The sequence below is a fragment of the Nanorana parkeri genome, unplaced genomic scaffold (genome assembly GCF_000935625.1).
Source record: "Nanorana parkeri isolate BGI_ZX_2015 unplaced genomic scaffold, ASM93562v1 scaffold740, whole genome shotgun sequence".
In the NCBI taxonomy this organism is placed as follows: domain Eukaryota; kingdom Metazoa; phylum Chordata; class Amphibia; order Anura; family Dicroglossidae; genus Nanorana; species Nanorana parkeri.
In genome coordinates this window covers 590,619-607,712 of record NW_017307008.1, presented here as the reverse complement: position 1 = coordinate 607,712, position 17,094 = coordinate 590,619, and the positions used below count along the sequence as shown (strand labels likewise).

The 17,094-nt window shown below is 45.3% G+C and overlaps 2 protein-coding genes across 2 annotated transcripts; both read right to left on the bottom strand.

Annotated features, from left to right (window-relative positions):
* Positions 1–8,078: 8,078 nt before the first annotated feature.
* Positions 8,079–15,688, bottom strand: LOC108793341. Its single transcript, XM_018564255.1, has 7 exons — positions 14,442–15,688; positions 14,055–14,147; positions 12,940–13,044; positions 11,836–11,945; positions 11,416–11,610; positions 9,934–10,096; positions 8,079–8,258 (listed from the first exon to the last, which is right to left on the bottom strand). The coding sequence occupies exons 1-7, from the start codon at positions 15,589–15,591 to the stop codon at positions 8,089–8,091; spliced, it is 1,986 nt and encodes a 661-aa protein (XP_018419757.1). The 5' UTR covers positions 15,592–15,688; the 3' UTR covers positions 8,079–8,088.
* Positions 15,636–16,189, bottom strand: LOC108793335 (ammonia transport outward protein 2-like). Its single transcript, XM_018564247.1, has 3 exons — positions 15,970–16,189; positions 15,706–15,878; positions 15,636–15,650 (listed from the first exon to the last, which is right to left on the bottom strand). Exons 1-3 carry the CDS (start codon positions 16,115–16,117, stop codon positions 15,636–15,638), a joined length of 336 nt encoding a protein of 111 aa, XP_018419749.1. The 5' UTR covers positions 16,118–16,189.
* Between the last annotated feature and the right edge of the window lie 905 nt (positions 16,190–17,094).

The following is a 17,094-nucleotide window of genomic DNA, read 5'->3' as shown; positions in this document are numbered from 1 at the left end:
TTTCTTTCTTTCTTTCTTTCTTTCTTTCTTTCTTTCTTTCTTTCTTTCTTTCCTTATTTCCTATTTCTTTCTTTCTTTTCTTTCTTCTTTTCTTTCTTTAGTTATTCATGTATTTACTTCATGTTTCATTTATTTATTTATTTTACATTGTAGTTATTTATTTTAAATGGTCTTTCTTTCTTTCCTTATTTTTTCTTTCTTTTCTTTCTTTTCTTTCTTTCTTTCCTTATTTTTTCTTTCTTTCCTTATTTTTTCTTTCTTTTCTTTCTTTTCTTTCTTTTCTTTCTTTTCTCTTTCTTTCTTTCTTTCTTTCTTTCTTTCTTTCTTTCTTTCTTTCTTTCTTTCTTTCTTTCTTTCTTTCCTTATTTTCTATTTCTTTCTTTCCTTTCTTTCTTCTTTTCTTTCTTTATTTATTCATGTATTTATTTATTTCTGTTTTGATTGATTTATTTCATTATTTAGTTATTTATTTATATATGTATTGTGCCAATGATGATGAAATGGATGAAAAAGTCCTCTGCACGTTGACGGATCAAACCATGTTACATTGTGTTCAATTCTGCAATAAAATCCATCTTGTTGGAGGAATGCGTTTTGCGCTCTCACCAGACTGTTTACACAGCCATCAGGATGACGTTCGCTTGTTGTCAATCACCAGGACGTCATTATCTCCGCGCTTTACCTGTGAGAATGACGGAGTGATGTCAGGAATTTGCTTAGAAATGTAATAAGTAACTTTCCTGCTGTAAAGTCATCAGAAGGTTTTTGTTTCTATTTATATTCCGGGATTTTCCCCATCGGGGACAGGAAACGCACAGCACGGCGTTCACTCTCCATGGTTGTCTCAGTTCTCAGACCGGTTAGACCGGAGAGGTGAGGTGAGGTGAACTCCAAAGGTCCCGGGTCTGATTGACTAAAGGGGAAAGTGATACATTTAGTTCCCCGTCACATGTTTGTAGGCGTTTCTTCCTTACACTGGCATGCAGGATGTTACATGGTAACCAATAATTACCAGGAGACCCCCAACGTGTGTCAACCTGCACCCGGGGAATCATATTCTACACCGCAAGCCAACGCATGTCGAGTGCTCAAAGCTTATCTAAACTTTAAGATGTTGATGTCATTTCAAAATTCATTTTCAGTCTTTGGTTGGAATAATCCCCGGAGATCCTGCCATGAAGGTCTTCATTTGGGAACTTCCTGTTGTAGGGTGACAACACTCCGTCACTCTATAGCAGGAAGTGGCAGAACAAGGACAAGGAGTATTTTATTAAAAGCTGCAGATTTCAAAATATTGAATAGCGATACTAGTATCAGTATTGGTGACTCGCCCAAATGCTCCCGATGCCTATCCCGATAAACGGAACTTCCGGTATTAGGAAGCCGGGCAGCGAGTCATTACATGCTGCCAAGCTTCCTGATTGGCCGGGAAGCCAGCTCCATGCTCCCTTGTCAACAGGGAGCATGAAGCTGGCTTCCCGGCTTGCCATAGAAGGAGGTAATTCAGTGTTTCGGCATTCAGAGGCTGATCGGTGCTACATAGGATGGCGCCAAAGGCAAGGGTCCTTGGCATGGGCAATGCCAGTGTTTCCTCCACTGACCATGAAACATCCAGTTCCAGTTCACGGCAGCCATTCGAAAACTCCAAGAGGCCCATTACCCTGATCATTGATGAGCCTCTCCAAAACGAGAGGGGTTGCCCTCGTAGACAGTTGTCCCCAGAACACATGTCCTCCTTGTTAGAGTTCCCCCCACTTCCTGTTTGGGCAACTCTAACATGTTGGATTTCTCATCAATTCCCGTCACCATGACAACACTCACTCAAATAGAGAGGGGGACCTTCCCTCTCTATTTGAGTGAGTGTTGTCACGGAGACGGGAATTGATGAGAAATCCAACGTGTTAGAGTTGTCCAAACAGGATTTAAAACTTGACAGGGGTCCAACCCTTCTCTAAAGTATAGAAAGAGTAACCCGCACACCAAAGTGTAAAACAACTTTATTCAGACGTTGAACATACACGGTAACACTAGTGGACGGCAACGTTTCGGAACCATTGAGGGTCCCTTCATCAGACAAACATATCCTTCTCCAATTCCATCCAAAATTAATATAAAGGTTTTGGCTAAAGATACACTATAACATGAGTAAGTTGGGTATAGTCGGGAATGGTTTATTTTTGGGGGAGATTTTCCTTTACTTCCTGTCCCCCCAGATACAACAGGAAATGTCCACAAAGTGAGGGAATCCCCCTTTCAGACAGTTGTCACTAGTTGCCCCCATTGGACGGTTCACCTCTTGTTCCGGTGACCATTGTCAAGTTTTGAATTTCCCATCACTTTCTGTCTTGGTCATGGTGGTCACTGGGACCCTCCCCAGAGAGAGAACGGACAACAACAAAAAACACCTGATGGGGGTTTGAATCCTTCTCAGGTCTATCCGAAACTGAATCAGAAAATCTTTGGCTACACTTTGAAGGGCATCTAAACCCTGACAACGAACGTCTCGTATTCGGATCCTTTTGGTATTCCATTGGAAGCGTTTTGTTGTATCCGTTCCTAAATGCAAAGAAACCAAAGCTGATCCTGCCAGAAATCTGGTCAGCTCCAAGCTCCTATATCAAGGCTAGCCGAAGTTTGGTCCTCCATCTGTGGTGGAGCTCCCAAGAGTCTGAGAGCCACAGGCCTGACCCCCAGAGGTATGATGGGATTTCAGCACAGCTGAATGGCCGAAGTTTGGCTACCCAGGTCATTCCCGGGTAGACATGTAAGCTGAAAGAAAAGTTTGGTTCAGTTTGGATATTTTGTTAGTTTGGGATTTGGATACGAAATTCAATTTGATTTGGGTTTCGGATTGGGCCGAAATCCAAATTTTTCGTTAGTTTCGGATGAGTTTAGGAATATTCGTTGCGAATACCACAGAAAACCATATACAGATATTTATACTAAAGCCGAGGCTCCCAGACCCAATGGCATTCGGGATCCGAATTTCTAAATTGCATTTGGGACCTCCCGAATGTCATTGGGGTCTGGGAGCCTCAGCTTTAGTATTCTATGTATATACTTTATATGGCTCCCATGTTGCCATAACGAAAACTCGTGTTCAGACCCAGTCGGATGCATTAAACCGGAAAAAACACATCTGATCTGGCCAGAAAAGTCACATGTCCGATTCAGTTTAATTTTTGGCCGAAGTTCGGCCAGGATCCAAAATTCGGAAACGGAAATTCGGATTCGGACAAATTCGCATGCATTGGGATTCGGAGATTCTGATGTGTCCGATTGTCCGAATTTTGATTCAGAACGAAGCGAATGGCACTTGTCTAGTTTTGGGTTCAGCTACATTTGGACCATGCCGGCTGAAGACGCAATTCACTTTGGAAGGAACTCTGAGCAGACGGTCATTGCTCCACACCATTGGCCACTCCCCTTTCTTCAAGGTCTCTGTTGTGTTTCTATTGACACAACTCGTTCTTTTCTTCTTTTATTTTTGACTTGTTTCCTCTATAAACTTTCCCTCTTCTCTTCTAATTTGCATAACTGGACTGGGCTGCTCTTTGTCTGTCTCCAGGCCACTGTTCTCTCATGACACACTAGCCGCCGCTGGCACTTCCTGCACACCGTCTCTTGAAACCCCAGTTGAAGTAATAAAAATGATATATGCATGAAGATAGACTTTGTACCAACATCCTTTGTACATAGATTTACCTCCATGTTTCTGTTCTGCAGATATGCCGGGTGTCTAAATATGACTCTGCAGTCTGATACGTACCAAAGACAGACCTGGTGCTCTCAGCAGTGTAACAGACCTGGTCAGACACGCCCCTTCCCTTCTCTGCAATACAAGGCTGTATGGGGATACTTGTGCTGAGGGGTGTGGCTATCACTCAGCTCTGCCAGCACAGGGTACTGCTGTGTAAGGTGGGAAGCCATTCTACCAGAAACAAAGTGCATAGAAATCATAACAGGTCTGTACATTTACAAATGTAAAGGTGTGAAGATTCAAGCCCTCGGGATCCAATGTTGTCAGAAGGCTCAGGAGCTGGCATCAGGTGGTCAGTGCTCCTCACAGGTAGAAGTCCCGTCTGGGAGTGACCACACTCTGGTATTCTCAGTCTTTGTAACTCTAAAGCTGGGGTCACAGACTCCAATGACCTGGGGGACACTGGGCATGTTTTCTTCTTCCACGGGGGACGCATGAGGAGAGGCAGCCAGGAGAGAGAGAGCGAGGTGAGACAACCAGGAGAGAGAGAGCGAGGAGAGACAGCCAGGAGAGAGAGCGAGGAGAGACAGCTAGGAGAGAGCGAGGAGAGACAGCCAGGAGAGAGAGCGAGGAGAGACATCCAGGAGAGAGCGAGGAGAGACAGCCAGGAGAGAGAGAGAGCGAGGAGAGACAGCCAGGAGAGAGCTAGGAGAGACAGCCAGGAGAGAGCGAGGAGAGACAGCCAGGAGAGAGAGAGAGCGAGGAGAGACAGCCAGGAGAGAGAGGAGCCCCAGCCAGAGGAGAGAGCGAGGTGAGACAGCCAGGAGAGAGAGGGAGGAGAGACAGCCAGGAGAGAGAGAGAGAAGAGAAAGCCAGAGGAGATGATGAGGAGAGACAGCGAGAGGAGAGGATGAGGAGAGACAGCCAGGGAAGTGAGGAGAGAAAGCCAGGAGAGAGAGCGAGGAGAGACAGCCAGAAGAGAGAGTGAGGGGAGACAGCCAGGGGAATGAAATGAGGAGAGACAGCCAGGGGAGAAAACGAGGAGAGAAAGCCAGGGGAGAGAACGAGGAGAGAAAGCCAGGAGAGAGGAGAGAGAGCCAGGAGGATTAGTAAGGAGAGACTGTCAGGGGAGAGAGAAGAAAGACAGCCAGGAGAGAGAGAGAGAAGAGAGACAGCAAGAAATTAGAGAGGAGAATCATCCAGGAGAGAGAGTTAGGAGAGACAGCCAGGGGAGAGAGGAGAGACAGCCAGGAGGCAGAGAGGAGAGACAGCCAGGAGAGAGAGAGGAGAGACAGCCAGGAGAGAAAGTGAGGACAGATAGCTAGCAACACATCTGCCTGAAGCAGAGCCCCGGTGCCCTTCAACACTTATCTGCACCCTCTGTTTCAGACCCCTCCTTGCTCCCTGAGTTCCAACGCCTCTCCGTGTCCCACCTCCTCCATGGACATAAGGAACACCAGGACCCCGTGGTTGCGCCTGTACTTTGAGACCCCCGCTCTACAGCTTATATTAAAATAATCCCTGGTGATCCTGCCATAAATGTCCTTATTCAGGCACTTCCTGTTCAAGGGTGACAACGCTCTGTCCCAGTCTTTCAATTATCAGTAATTATACAGGTATATGATATATTCTATTATACAGAAATGAGACATGATGGGACAATGTGAATAAATAACATTTATTGATACAATGATACATTTACAATGTGAAGTCATCAGAAATGTTCAACATAATAAACTGTAACGGCTTTAATGAAAGAGAACAATGGCACACGCGGGCACTACGGAGCTCGGGGAGCCCGAGGTCTGTTGGGAAGATCCCCGGAAATGCTGGGGGATCGTCCAATAGTTTATCCAAATTGGATTCAACCTGAGAAATGTTAAGAAGACAATTTTTTTCACGCTACATAGGAAAGGTAACCGGGGTACTTTCTGGGGAGGAGCCAAACTGAGAGTTCTCCAAAATTCAGCAAAAAATCTGCAGAGTGCCGCAAAATCTGCCCAAAGAATGGCATTGGAGTCAGTTGGGACGGCTGCATTAAAGTCTGACAGGACCCAAGAGGAAGAATGTAGCCGTGTGAACAAGATACAAGTGTATACACAGTGCAAACTACGTGAACTACAGTAAATTGCGCTTCATAACACGCACCTGACCATAAGACGCGTGTAGTTCCTGACAGCTGAGACAGGTGGCGCTGTGATTGGAGCGACACCTGCCTCAGTGATCACACAGAGCAGACGAACAACGGACTTTCTTCGTCTGCACTACGGGCTCTATAGTGAGCTACTATGCCGTGGTCACGCGTCCCCTAGAGGAGTGGAGGACCCCGAAAACCGGGGGGCAGACAGGATCGCCGCTGCTCCTTTCCTACAAGTGATCTAATCAGATCACTTGTATGAAAACGAGCGGCAGCTCCACACTATACATTTAGCTCTGCTTGTCCGGAGCCGGGCTAAATGTACAAAAAAAACTACTCGCCCGGCGCCCCGAAAGTGCATGTCCCGGGCGTCAGGCGATAGGGATTCACTCAGCTCTCACACATTCGCTCCATAAGACGCACTGACATTTTTTTTTTGGGGGGGGGGGGGGGTGCGTCTTATGGAGCGAAAAAGACGTTATGCCAAATAGCAGACATGTTTGAAGTCCAGCCTGGGGTACAACCTCCATAGATACAGTAGAGGAGTGAGAGTTGCCCCCCCCCCCTCCCCAGGGACAGGAAGTGTGTTATTTGCAGGATCACCAGGTGCAAAAACATGAAAAAATAAAACCAAAGCAGCCACCACCTCCGAGGACCGATAAGCCGCAATATATCACATGTTTGTTTTTTTGGGTTTGGCTATCCCTGAAGGGTACGGTGTGATTTGAATGGTTCTTGAGGGTTAGAGAAGCACCTTTTTATTTGTTTTAGAACTGCTCTTGTGCCAAAAAGGACACTTATTAGCCTACTTATTTTCCTTTTTCTTCACAGAAAGAAAAGAAAAAAATAGCAAAAACAAAAATAAAAAAATAAAGTGACAATACAGAAATAACAATCAAATACACACAAAAAATTAAAAAACACAAAAACAATAAACAATTAATGAAATAAGCTTATTTACCCTGAAATACACCACCTAAAAAACATACTTTTCTAAATGAAGAAAAAGTAGATTTTTTTTTTTTTAAACTAATGTCTTCAATCAACGAAACAAAAATGTCACTAACAGTGAAAATGATCATTTCAGGGGCCGGGCCCTCCTTCCCATCTTGTCTTGAATTGTATTGTGATTGTAATGTTTATTAAGTAATTTTCTAGCCTATGAGGAAATGGAAATGCAAAATATAAACAAATCTGAAGATAAGTTCATTGTTCCATGTTTACTATTTTGTCCTTTTATTTTCTCAAAAGTCCATAAAAATGCCATTGTGCTTCGGGGGTCTCACGCTTCCTTCTTCAGGGCTAAGGTGAAAAAACAATCAAAATATTCGGTCTTAAAGTGTATGTAAAGCCAAAGCTTTTTTTTTAGCTTGGCATAGGGTGGTGAGGGGAGAATTTCTGTCAGGATTATATTACTGTCTGTGCCCCCACTGGGTTGGTTCACCCTTTCTATTGGTCCTGGTGACCATATTCTCGGCTACAGAAAAAGATGGAAATCTGAAATTTATGAGTTGTCACAAGAACAGGAATAGAGAGGAAAATAATTTTTTTTTTGCTTTACATTCTTTTTATTTGATTAAATACATAGAAATAAGTTCTTCTCTTCACAGATTTACATGTATTTAATATTTTTAGAGTAAACTTTTTGTTTATACAACACTTTCAAAAAATGTCATTCCTTTAGGGTTTACATTTTCTTTATTGGACTGCTGACAGCTTTAAATTTATAATATGAAATGAAATGCAGTAGGGGTGCACCGATACCTATACTAGTATCGGTATCAGTGCCGATACCGAGTATTTGGGTGAGTACTCGTACTCGCCCAAATGCTCCGATACCTAGCACGATTACTTCCTGTATCAGGAAGCCGGGCAGCGCATGATTACACGCTGCCCGGTTTCCTGATTGGCCAGGAAACGGCGTCATGCTCCCTTGTCATCTCATGAATCATAATATTAAGAAAGTGACTTTAAAGCATTAGTTTGTATTGCTTTAGAAAAAATGTGACCTGTCCCTTTAAGAAAAAGTATCGGTAATTGGTATCTGCGAGTACTTGATCAAAAGTATCGGTACTCGTACTCGGTCTTAAAAAAGTGGTATCAGTGCATCCCTAGAATGCAGCCATTGCTGGGGTGTATATAGAGAAGAAGTGTCTATAGGAGATCTGCGGCACTGAGATACAACAAATGATACAAATAAATAAATAAATATGAAAGAGAAAAATAGACAATAAAACGGCATCCCTGCTACTTACGATGTGACATGGTCATGGTGGGTACTGTCGCTTTCTCCACTCGGGTTGGCAGAGGTGATGGCTAACGGTCCCGTCATATCGGTAAGATGGGCCGTGACGGAGTGGTCGGGGACCCTAATCATGATGGAGTCCGGCGTCCCAACAAACTCATACGCGGGCCCCACACCTGCAATGAACATTCTGGTTACAATACATCACATTGACAAATAATGACCCAGCAAGGGTCGCCGTGGGCGACGAGCATATCGACATTCTGGAATTCCCTGGCAGTGCCGGCATGAGTGATGTCAAGCCTTGAAGAACCTAGTTAATGTTTCACCTTGGAACCCTTGGAAGCGTGAAATGTGATTTAATTATTAATACAAATGATCTCGGGTTTTATGGGCGCTGTATCAGAGCGGCTACTGTTGGCGGGTTTACTATTGTATCGCAGAATAATCTTTAGCTAATGTGCTTTCGCCTCGTTTAATGCAACTCGTTACTGACTCACACATGAACTTGGCTAATGTGTCTACTGCGGGCAAGGCAGAGTGCTGAGAGCTTAAGCCGTCATTAACTACATCGTTTAGCTAGAGGGTATCTGGAAGAGGTTTCGGTGGCGGGAAAATCTCTTTTGTTGCCAAGATGCTGACATTTGCGAAACAGTTTATGTGTATGGCTTTTTTTTTCTATAGACATCATCCTCAGCATCTATAAGTAATGTAGGGCCTATCAAAAGTGGCTGGCCAATGGGAGGAGATGGGTGGCATTGGACCCAGAAGATGTGGCTGAAAAGATGGTGGCGCCCGGGGACAGGCCGCAAGAACCAACTTTGATCTGTCAACACTTTGTGGGGAACATAGCCGTGGACAATCACCATATGCTCACTTGACCTGGTGATCATCAACTGCTTTGTTGGCCTTTTGCCCATTGCAGCCTTCAAAACCACCATGAATATGGACCAGACTTGGCAGTAAACTTGATGGTAAAGACAATGGAATGGTTTACTGAAGGAAAAGAGACTTAGTAAACAAGATGGAGCCGTGTTCACTTCAATCAACCAATCACGTTCTTGTAAAAATCAAGCCATCGTTATCATGAGGCAGCCTACGGTGGTTGCCTCAGGCGGCATCTCACTGGGTCACGTGGGGGTGGGGGCAGGTGTGTCTATTGCCTCCTTCCCGACCAGAGCGTCCCAGGTTGCTAAGAGCTCTTAGCAACCTGTGGGGCTCTATCCATTGTCCTGCCAAACTCATTGATGTCACTGGTTACCAGGAGCTGGTTGGGGTGCTCTGGCTGGTGTCCTGTCCAGCTCCTGGCAACCAGTGAGCTGGGAGGGATGACAGACAGGGTCACCACCAATGCCACCCCACCCCCACCACTGCTAATGTTCATGACCATCACCACTCATGCCAGCCCACCCTACCCGCACTAACGTTCACCACCACAGCAGCACCCCCTGGAATGTTCATCACCATCACCACCCCTGCAAGCCCACCCCACCCCTGCTAACATTCATGACTATTACCACCCATGCCAGCCCACCCCACACACACTAACATTTATGAACATCACCACCCATGCCAGCCCACCCGCACTAATGTTCATGGCCATCACCACCCGATCCCCATCCACCCGCCTCCAGTGGCTGTAAGTCTAAGGACATACTATTGGGTATTGAGCATGAGCACAGGTTCATCCTATTTATTTTTGTTCAGTTTGCTAAGTAAACAGCCTCTACTCCTTTAATAAACCAATACCAATGTTGCAACAACTTTCACTCGGCTACCAGGAAAAGATCCCCAGGCGTTAAAAATATGACATAGTGATAGGCTTGTTAGAACATACTAAATGCCACTTACCTAGTCTTTTGAGCCATTCGCCTTTCTTTACAATGCAGCTTATGCCTCCAGGGTATACCATGTCCATGAACCTCCATAGCAGGGGGCTGAAGGGGGGATTGATGACCCTCAGCTGATCCAGGTTGGAAATGCAGATACAAATAGGTTTTTCTGAAGGTCTTTCCTGTAATATAAAGAATTGTATCAGTAAATGCATCGTATAGCATGCCACCAATTTATTCACCCCTGATGTACATGGATTCATTTTTACATGTCATATCTATACTAGATGGCCAAAACTATGTGGACCCACCTCCAGATGATGGAGTTCAGATATTTCCAATGAAGGTTCTGTTATTACTACATCGTACTAAGACAAGTGTTCTTCAAGCCTTGTGGTAACAGTTTGGTGAAGACCCTTTTCTGTTCCACCATGACTGCCCCCTGTGTACAAAGCCAGCTCCATAAAGAAATGGTTTGACCAGCTTGGTGCAGAGAAACCTGAGTGTCCTGTACAGAGTCCTGACATCAACCCTACTGAACACCACTCGGATGAACTGGAAGCCCTCCAAATGGTGGCGTTCAGGTGTTGCCAGTAAAGGGTTCTGTTAATACTCCATCATACTAAGACATTGCAGACAATTGTGCTCTTCCAGCCTTGTGGTAACATTTTGGTGAAGACCATTTTCTGTTCCACCATGACTGTCCCCTGTGTACAAAGCCAGCTCCATTAGGACAAGGATTGACCAGTTTGGTGAAGGCCCTTTTCTGTTCCACCATGACTGTCCCCAGTACAAAGCCAGCTCCATAAAGACATGGTTTGACCAGTTTGGTGTTGAGGAACTCGAGTGTCCTGCACACACCCCTGACCTCAACCTTACTGAACACCTTTGGGAAAAATTGGAAAGACGATTATGAGCCAGGTCTTCTCATCCAACATCAGTACCTGACCTCACAAATGGACACCCTCCAAAATCTTGTAGAAAGTTTCCCCAGAATAGTGGGGGATGGTATAACCACAATGGGCAGACAACTCCATATTAATGTGCATGGTCGGCGGGCAAATCCATATTGATGGCCATGGGTTTGGAATAACATGTCCAACAAGCTCCTATAGATGTGGTGGTCAGGTGTTCACAAACTGTTGGTGTACCTGTATGTACATTTCTAGTATTCCCTTCCACTAAAATCTAAAAGCAACAAATACCTAATCCCCAATATATTTGTATTAGAGGAATATGCAGTTCTTATATACGTTTTGTAAATCCACTCATTGTCAGGTGCAGTTTGCCAGACGCGTGTGCATCACAAGCTGGCTGAGAAGAGTTACCAACATCTATAAATGGCTACAATGGTACCCATATGTGTATTTAGCATATCAACTGTTTCTATACCATCATGTGAGACACAGGCACTGGAAGCTGGCATCTACTGGAATGCGTTTTGTTGGCGTTCATCGATCAGGAAATTCACTAATAAGTGCAGTGAAAATGTTTTTCTTACTTTGATAGTATAAATCCTTTTGATGGCTTCTGGATGTTTGCAGGAAGCCGCAAGAGCGTAGACCGTGTCTGTTGGAATCCCGCACACCCCTCCATCCTCTAGTATATTTGCTATTGTCCTCAAACCACTTGTGCGATGAGAATTCTGCAGGAGGCATGAACCGGAGGCTTCTTCCTTCTTCTCTGGCTCTTCCTTCTAAAAACGGGACACAAGGGAACACATTTACATAAATTTGCTTTGTATAAGATTACCACGTGTGGACTTCAAACATAGGAGATACGTCCTAAAATATTTCAAAGATTCTAGGACGGATCTTCTATGCGCTGCTCGTCTCCCCCTGCTGTTGTGCCCCCCGTCTATATTACTATGGCATATGATGTATGTCATTGCTATGTATTACTTAGAGAAATGTGGCGCTACCTTGAATACCGAGGGTCCCACTGGGATGAGCTCTTTGTTGAACAAGCAGTTTGCCAGAGAAGCCATGAAGCCGTAGATACAGATGATGCTGAATATGGACAGCACGGTTACTAGAGAAAGGGGAACATGGACCAGATCGTGAATATAGAGGTATAGGATAAAATATGAACATTCATATAGCAAAGCCTACTCAAAGCCTATTTTACCTAATATCAGAGGTAACAAATTGCACTCCCAGGATCCCGCTCAGCTCCTGGCAACCAGCAAAATCACTAGTTGCCAGGAGCTGGGTGGGAAGGTGGCCAGAGTGTCCCAGGTTGCCAAGATCTGGGCAAGGAGATGTGTAAGGGCCATACACACTCCTCCCGGCCCAGCTCCAACCAACCTGCAATGCTCTGGCGGGCATCGCACCCACATATACATCTCCCCACCCAGGTCTTAGCATCCTTGGATGCTCTGGCCGACATCTGACCCTCATACACATCTCCCCTTCTGCTCTGGTTGCTAAGCTAACAGCCAGTTGGGGATATGTATGAAGCCTTTAAACATCTCCCCTATCTGAAGGAACTTTGCCAAATGCTGGTTCAGTTGAGGGCCATCCTTCTAAAAAATCATCTTATCATCCATAACACACCTTATCCTTTCTATACAAAGACCTGACAGTCCATACAAGTAGGCACCACTTACTTTCACACTGGTTGCCAGGAGCTTTGTGGGACACTGGCCAGAGCATCCCAGGTTGCCCAGATCTGGGCAAGGAGATGTATAAGAGCATTACACACTCCTCCCGGCCCAGCTCCAACCAACCTGCAATGCTCTGGCCGGCATCCCACCCACATACACATCTCTCCGCCTAGGACTTAGCATCCTGGGATGCTCTGGCCAGCATCCGACCCTCATAAACATGTCCCCGTCTGCTCTGGTTGCTAACAGCCAGTTGGGGAGATGTGTATGGCCCTTAAACATCTCCCCTATCTGAAGGAACTTTGCCAAATGCTGGTTCAGTTGAGGGCCATCCTTCTTACAAATGACCTCATCATTCATAACACACCTTATCCCTTCCAAACAAAGACCCGACAGTCCATACAAGTACTCAGCACTTACTTTCATACTGCAGAGGAAGCTTTTCCAGCGTGAAGAGCAGAAAACTGACTATCACGGCCTCCATCATTATAGTGAGAAGAAGTAGGACGGTGTTGGCGTGAGCGGCTAGGTAAAAGCAAACCCCAAAAAAATTACTTTCATATTGATGTCATAGATGAAATCAATTAACAAATCAGAGAAGGACATCATACAGAAGAAAAAACAATGGTTTGACTACTGTCAAATGTTGCCATGAAATTGTTTTATTGGTAAAATCTGTTTTATTGGTACAATCTGTTTTATTGAGATTTTGTTTATACACAAGTCAAGAAAAAGCGTACACATAAAGCAGAACAATCACAAAGGAGCAATACAAAAGAACAATAGAACAATATGTGGGATCCAGCAGGGAGCACGTCGTAGCTTGGTATCAATACAGACAGTGGTGATCTTATGATGGAGCGTGGGTCCGCCACCAAACCACGTGGCTGATCAGATCACGAAAAGTAGTTTGCAACAAGTTTACTGGCCTCGTCTCTCCACCCGCCCTGGAGTATAATCCCCCTTGTTCCAGTGTCTCAGGGGTAAGATAAATGGGGAGCGGAGTGACTATCTGCAAGGCGGGGTCCCCCCACACTCTCATATAGCACAAGTGGGAGAAAGCGGACAGAGGACAAGACAATACTTCAGGGGAAGGACATAGACAGGGAGGCAAGACGATTAGGTGGAGCCCCCAGGCCCCTGGGGGTAAACTAGAGAGGTGTAAGTAAGTATAGGAAGGCGAGATGAGCATGAATTTGTTTTTTAATGGTGAGACTAGACCTCAATGTCACCGTTGAGATAGAGACCCCATGGTTTTGTTCTTGCTCCATGCTAGATCCTGCTGGCAAGAGTGTTACCAACATGGGTGGAGGCCACCATCATAGGAGGTAAAGAAGCACCTGGGTGAGGAGGGATTCCGCTTAAGGTAGTTTAGGGGGCTAGGGAGGGAGGGCTGGAGGTCTTTAGTTACTTGTAGACATGTCCATTGACACGTTCCCATTGTCAAAAGGTCTATTTTACTTATCTTTCCCTAAAGATATTGTACAGCTTGTGTTGGAAGAATAAAATTTGAATGATATTTTCGTCCTACTTACCAAAGGTAATCATGAAGATGTTCAGTACCAGAAAGAAGATTGCTCCCACTGTGAACCCCCCATCGTTGTTTGGATCAATCCCCAGCAGTGGACCTAGGAAAGAGATATCATCTTTTAGTCTTTACTGATTACAGAAAAATCAGATGTTGTGATTGGTCTCAGAGTGTCCAGAGTACACCAAGACGGAACATAATGGAGGTGGAAATAGTCTCTTGAGGCCTTCTGTTGGAAACATGAGTGGCGCTCACTTTCCTATTAATACAAGGTGAGCCTAAGGTTTTGGGGGTTGCCGGGAGGGCAGGGGGAGTCAGTTAAAGGATATCTAAGGAACATTGGTATCCTTTAAAAAGAACATTATATTTGTTTGATTTATGATCTATCTCATACCTGTAAAACGTAGCCAGACCCAGGTGGCCCAGACAGCAGAGTAACAAAACGGGAGAACGGAGCCAAATCTTCGACCTCCTTGGACGTCGATTCTGCAGATGTACAGTTGGATGATGGCGCCAGGTATGAGCACCCAGGGAATCGATAAATGTGCTTGGATTGAATAGTTTAGAGAACTCTGGATGGCAGCAAGGGCAGCTAGGCCGTTGCAGAGGTAGAAGAGAGGGTCAGAAGAGTGGGAGCTGGTATTTTCCTTGACGGTTAGCTCCTGTCCCGGCTTCTGTAGGCACTGCCTGCCCCACAGCAAAATTTCCTGGAACTTGGCGCTTGACATCGCCAGGTTTCCGATGGGTATCAGGACTTTCTCTGCTATGGAATTCACGAGGGTGGCAAAGGTTGCATAAAGGGAGACAGCGGTAAACAGACTGCAAGTTACTCCGAAGAATATATAGTAAGCTCGGCTTGGGATTTGCTGGATGGTGGACACGGTCATTAGAACGAACGCAACATTATGTGCTATATCGAGGGCGTCCTTATTCAGCGATAAAAAGCAGAACATGCAAGCTGAAGCCAGGAAGAACCAGTCACCCACCAATAGCTCTCTGACGTCTGAGACCTGTGTAGATGTGAGGACAACTGTGGCGGTAAACTCTTCCCATGACTTGACCAACCAGAAGATGGCGTGGAAAGCAAACTTGGTGGCGTGGTAAATGTCATCCCTCAGATAACTGTAGTAACTGGAAAGCAGCTGAGACAGGACATTGATGCTGATCCAGATGGCACCTACGTAAAAGGTTTTCATATAACCAAAGCAGTAGAAGGCCATGATGAAAGGAGAGATGGTGTCGCAGAGGTAACCCAGGGCCATTGGCTCAGCATACTTTGTATTCTTTTTCTTCTCTTCTCCTGCTGTCTTGGAGGAGTTACGGTTGGCCGACCCAAGGAGTAGGACATTGAAGAGTGCATTGCCGAAGCCTGGAAGCACGTACCTCTGGGTGATGCCTTTCAGCAGCAGTGCTGCTGCTCCATAGAGTCCGCACAACACTATGACCAGCTCAAGCACACCAGAGACTACCAAGGCCCAACGACCAAACAGGCCCACTGCTTCAAAAATCAGCGTCAGCGTGATTGCTCCAAACACGAAAGGCATGATATAATTGACCGTCGCTGAGCAGAAAGCCAGAATGAAGGCAATTATGATGTAGGGCACTAGCCCAGCCACGGCGCTCTCGGTCACTGGGATCTGAGGTAGGCCTGCTGCAACTGAGATGTTCTGTGCCTCTGCTTCTGTACCAGAAATAATACGAGTAGCACCATAGCTGCTCCACAACGCAGAGAAGGCTATGAAGGCTGTACCACCGAGATGGTCATACTTTCTGAAAGACAGGAATCCTGCAATGAGCTGGGTGATACCTCCGATCAGTATGAGATGGACACCTGTGAAGATTGAAATGAGGAACGTCAACCATCATACCACTTTTTCTTACAAAAACCTATTAAAGGCAAATTTCCATGTCCTTATATTTACCTGCAAGGATATTTTCCACTCCGCCAATGGCAACCGAGGTGTTGAACAGAGAGAAGTTTTGCATACAAACGAGGAAAGCGCTAACGGCGTTGGCAAGTAGTCCCAGCACAGCCGGCTCACTGTAGAAGACAGCAGGAAAGCCCTCCATGGTGGGGACTTTACAAAATTGACTCGCTGAGAACTTTTCTATCTGGTCCACAGTAGATATTTTTTTCGAGATGCTTCCACACCGGGGCAATCCAATAAAGGTTCCTGAAATGAGATAATTTGATATCGTCATTGGAGGTCTTTGAAGGTCCTCATTTATCTTGTCCATCCCATCATTAGTCACATTCAACAGAACTCGTTCTGTAAGGTTGTAGAAGTGGCTTCCTAAGCTCTTAAGCGTGTCAGGAACCGGAAGTAGAAGCCACATGAGTCACCTTATTCCAATCATCATGGAATGTGACCAGGCAGATGTTAACTATGTAATCAGAACCGAGCGGTTTCACAAAATGTCTCACCTCCCTTTCTGTTCTTGGACATCTGCCACCACTACGAGCTAAAGATTAGAGGCATGGGATTAGCCCCTTAATATTTTTCTCGGGGAGGGGGGGGGGGATGACATATAGCTACATCTCTGCCGCCAAGTGCCTTATGATACCTTCAACGTAGTAGAAAATCACTCGCAGTCCAGTAAGATCTGCGGAGGCATCTCAGCACCCACCCGTTACCTTGGGTTGGGAGTGCTATGGGATCTTCTTAAGTTCCTTATGATACCTTGTCCATACTCTGCCACCACCCCAACGCACTGCTTCCAATGCATATATCAAAGCTCATCCGCACCCCTAAGTGATCACTTGACAACTGAAGGGTCGAACATTGAACAGGGTTAGTGTCATGTTCCCCCGAAATCAATAAGAGAACAGGATTTTCTCTCCAAAGCCAAGGGAAATCCCCTCTGGGATTGGAAGATGTCCCTTTAAGTCTTGTTCTAAAATGTTGGACCTCCCACCACTTTTTTGTACGGGAGACAGTGATCAGGTCCAATTTAGAGGTAGAGTATACAGTAATAATAATAATAATAATAATAATAATAATAATATTATATTATTATACAATACTAAAGTAATAAAGAAAATAATA